Raw genomic sequence first — 3,849 nt, 5'->3', positions numbered from 1 at the left:
TTGTTGTAAATATGCGCTATACAAATAAAATGGAATTGAATTAATATTGGCTGCTAAGTTAATATGAACCTTAACCAGCTAACTTTGAGCGTGTTTTGCGTGGACCATGGTTTCAGCAGATGCATTTGTCTTAGTTCACCAACAGAAACATGTTGTTAGTCTAAAAAGTAATGACAGCACGAACAAGACAATATTGGTCACCACATTAGCCAAAACAAGGAATGATAGCAATGACATAGGCCTGAACAGCTGAGCGTTAGCCGCTAGAACAGCCTCCCCAGCACAGTTGTTTTGCTGTAATTTTGCGTCTGGATGTGCAGAATCAGGACCTGATCCTGATTCATCACACTGTCGGTCCTCCTGTTCAGCTGCTCCTCGTTCACCTCCTCTGCACTGAAGATAAGATTCTTCTGTAAAGCTGCCATTTTTCAAACCACCAGATTCCTTACAGAACAGAAATGTGTTCACTGATGGACCGAACCCGCTAAAAGAGGACCACATTTAAAGCTTGGTTCTTCCTCAGGACTCGGACTCTGCTGAATGTTTGTGCTTTCAGAGGCTGATTGTTCGTCTCACTGAGTCTCTGACTGAGTTCACGACTGTATCAGGATTTACAGCTAAAGTCTGCAGCTCTGAGTGTCTCCCTAAACCTTTCATGAGTGTTGGAAACCCTTCACTTTGCTCTGATTCCTTCATCTGTAAAATATGTGGGGTCATTGCATTGTGTTTAAATAAAGTTGAGTTGAGAGGTATAATCCTGGTTTAACATTCAGAGATCAGAAGTCACGTGGATTTGATTAACAAAGCTGAGCTGCATTCCACAGAGACTTGATTCTGGATCTGTTCCCGACAGCAGCAGTGGTCCAGATTGTGTAACATCTGTTTCATCTCTTGGTAGCTGCATTCTTTCTCAGTAGAACAACAAACACTTTCTAAAAAACTATATTATCCCAAAGTAGAACCTCAAAGAACCAAACTGAGTCCAGCTGTGGTTCCCATCAGTCTACCTGCATGAACATGGTTCTACAACGAGCTGAGACCAGCAGAACCTTCTCAGTTCTGGACCTCTGGACTGTGTCTATCTATGTCTGCATCATGGCTCCACATGGAGAAGACCTGAACAGAGGAGGAGAAACATCTGACTGAGAGACTGGACAAAGATGGAAAAGGATCCAGAAGATCAGTGAGCAGCTAGAACCCAGTGCAGCCCAGTGTGAGCAGGAACCAGGAGGTCCAGAAGGAGCCACAGCAGCACTGATCAGGGCTGCAGTGGTCGTCCTCCTACAATGACTCCACGGACAGTCAACTACTGTCACTATGGAGCTGTGGACACCAGACAAAGGCAGCTGCTTCAGACTTGGCACAGGGCTGATCAATGGAGACCAGAGTTAGTGTGAAGCTCACACAGTGTGAAGGACACTTCAGAACATCAGCCTCTATGGACGGAGGAGCAGAACTAAACCTGGCTGCTGCTCACAGCTAAACTTCCAGTTCCAGTGATGGAAACATGTTGGTTCCAGGTTTTTACATTTCTGTCAAATAAACAATCAAACAAATGTTTTTGGGTTTTTTTTCTGATCTGTTTCATTCAGACTGTTCAGGGATAAAGTGACGTTCTGCTCATTTTATTGTGCAGCAGTGACCAGTTAATACCCTGACCAGTAACGAGCTCCAACACTGTGACCTGAATACCAGTCAGCTGATCAGCTAACCAACAGCAGCACAATAGAGCTTTGTGTCCTTCACCAACAACTAGCTTCATTAGCTTAATTAGCAGCATTAGCAGGTTGAAGGGTCGCTTTATTCAAATGTTTTACAGCATCTTCAGCAGGTCTACAGACTCCTGGAGTTTAATTCAAACAGTGAACCGAAGCAGCACTGACCTCAGTGATCAGCTGGCCGATCAGCTAATCAATCAGTTGGCTGATCTGTTAAAATCCAATTGTGGTCAGAAGATGAAGCTCCTGAGCTGCTGTTCTGGAGTTCTGACCTTCACACCTGAGGCCGTCTTACCTGAGTGTGTGAGGTCACTGAGTGAGGAAGAGGAGGCGCTGGATGGTGAGGAGTCTGGGCTGCTGCTGGTTGAGTCGGCCATGTTGTGCTCGTCCTGCTGCCGGTTTCAACTCAGAGTGAAGTGACCTGCTGCTGCAGAGTGGTGACATCACTGCTGTGGGCGGGGCTTGGTGTGGAGGCGTGTCCACAGTCTGTTTAACCCTTTGTTCATGATGATGTCGTTGAAGACAGAATAAAAATGTAATATTTAAATCAGTAATTATTGATACGAAACATAGTCTTAATTGTAGTATTGTAGCGAGTCTGGTTCGTTTGCATAATTAATAACATCGTGGGCTTCAGCCAGGTTGATCTGAATAATTAGTAATAGTGTAACTTTGGTACATTTGTCTCAAGACTAACATTGTAAGGTCTCAATGATAATGTTGAGACTTGATGAGGAAATGTGTAACAATTATCTTATATGTGTTGTTCTAAATGTGTTTGAGAGCCAGGTGTAAGCAGGTGTGACCGGGTGTGACCAGGTGTGACCAGGTGTGACCAGGTGTGAGCGGGGGAAAGCAGCAGTCAGACATGTGTCTTCTTCTATAAATCTTTATTGAGTGTTCAGGTGATCAGCTGCAGAGAGACACTCTGATTGGTCTACAGAGTCCTCACAAAACACGACCCAAAAGACCGACAATCAATCAGCAATCAATAATCATGACGCCACAGAACAGTGTGTTCGTACAAAAACTCAAAACAACGACATCCGCTCCAAGTACACAAACTCACAAAGATTCAGTTCAGTCGGCGCCGGCGGCAGAACTCCCCGAGGTCGAGCGACTGTCACAAACAGAGAGAGAGGTTATCGTTTACTTTTCAGGCCTCAACCACAACCTGAACCAGAACCTGAACCACAAGACTCACCTTCGAGCCGGAGTTCCAGAGCGAGAGCGACCCATCGACCCGGACCTGCAGAAACACCGAGTCAGAGACGCTCACACTGCCAGGTTTAATCAGCCTCAGCACGTGCACGTGAGAACACGTCACTGTGCACGTGCTGACAAAGGCTGTGCGCTGTCCGTCGGGTCGCCTGGTACCAGTTTATTCCTGATTTTCAACAGGACTTTTTGTAAATTTTATCTGGTTTTCACAGATTTTTACTGCTTTGTCCCAACAATCAGGTTTCTCTGATACACAGACGCCCACAGGTCTGGACTCGGCTCACTTGTATCTCGGGCAGAGACCTGTTTGCTTTAAACAATAATTTACCAACATATAACTCAACACAGCCCCACCCACCTGCTGCGGCCTCGAGACCTGGACCTGGACCAGGACCTGTAGAACACATGAGGAAGCGTTTGATTCTGAACCTGTGTGACTCTGAGCTCAGGGGCCTGCACCACGAAGCCAGACCAACATACCAGGATATGTTCCAGAGATCCAGCTTGACTAACCCTAACAGCCCACTCAGGGTAACCGGTCCTACGACGGGGGTCCTCAGCTCGGTAAGTCAACCCAGGGTTGTCTGATCTGATCTGAGCGCGTGCACATAAAATGGGCGGAGTCATCGGCCTCTGACCAATCAGGACTACCGATCAGTCTGGCTGCAGAGCGGCTCACTTTACCGCCGAGGAGCAGAACATCATCTGGACCAGATATGAAGAACATAAAACCATGATAGGAGCAGAAAGAGAGCAGAGCAGGAAGGAATGGTGGCAGGAAGCTGCTGCCTGTGTGGACGATCAGCTCATTAGTTTATCATAAAACCTGATCACTGCTCATCATGAAGGCTCGTATCAGACCAGCAGCACATCTCAGGACTCCTTTAGCTCCTGATGGACAGACTCGTGG

General features: G+C 46.6%; 1 protein-coding gene across 3 annotated transcripts in view; it reads right to left on the bottom strand.

The window, feature by feature from the left end:
• Positions 1-2,591: 2,591 nt before the first annotated feature.
• srsf7b (serine and arginine rich splicing factor 7b) overlaps positions 2,592-3,849 on the bottom strand; it is a 13,667-nt gene continuing 12,409 nt past the window's right edge. For 2 of the 3 annotated variants that reach the window (XM_008301631.1, XM_008301632.1), the window contains exons 6-8: positions 3,298-3,333; positions 2,923-2,967; positions 2,592-2,838 (exon numbers count right to left, since the gene is read on the bottom strand). In XM_008301631.1, the coding sequence (XP_008299853.1) occupies positions 2,799-2,838; positions 2,923-2,967; positions 3,298-3,333 (121 nt within the window). In that variant the 3' untranslated portion in view covers positions 2,592-2,798. The remainder of the gene's footprint in view (positions 2,839-2,922; positions 2,968-3,297; positions 3,334-3,849) is intronic. The other variant, XM_008301633.1, reaches the window with a different exon arrangement.

Source organism: Stegastes partitus, unplaced genomic scaffold (genome assembly GCF_000690725.1).
Source record: "Stegastes partitus isolate 25-593 unplaced genomic scaffold, Stegastes_partitus-1.0.2 Scaffold1693, whole genome shotgun sequence".
Lineage (NCBI taxonomy): Eukaryota > Metazoa > Chordata > Actinopteri > Pomacentridae > Stegastes > Stegastes partitus.
The sequence above is the reverse complement of the archived record's forward strand: the minus strand, read 5'-3'. Positions and strand labels throughout refer to the sequence as shown.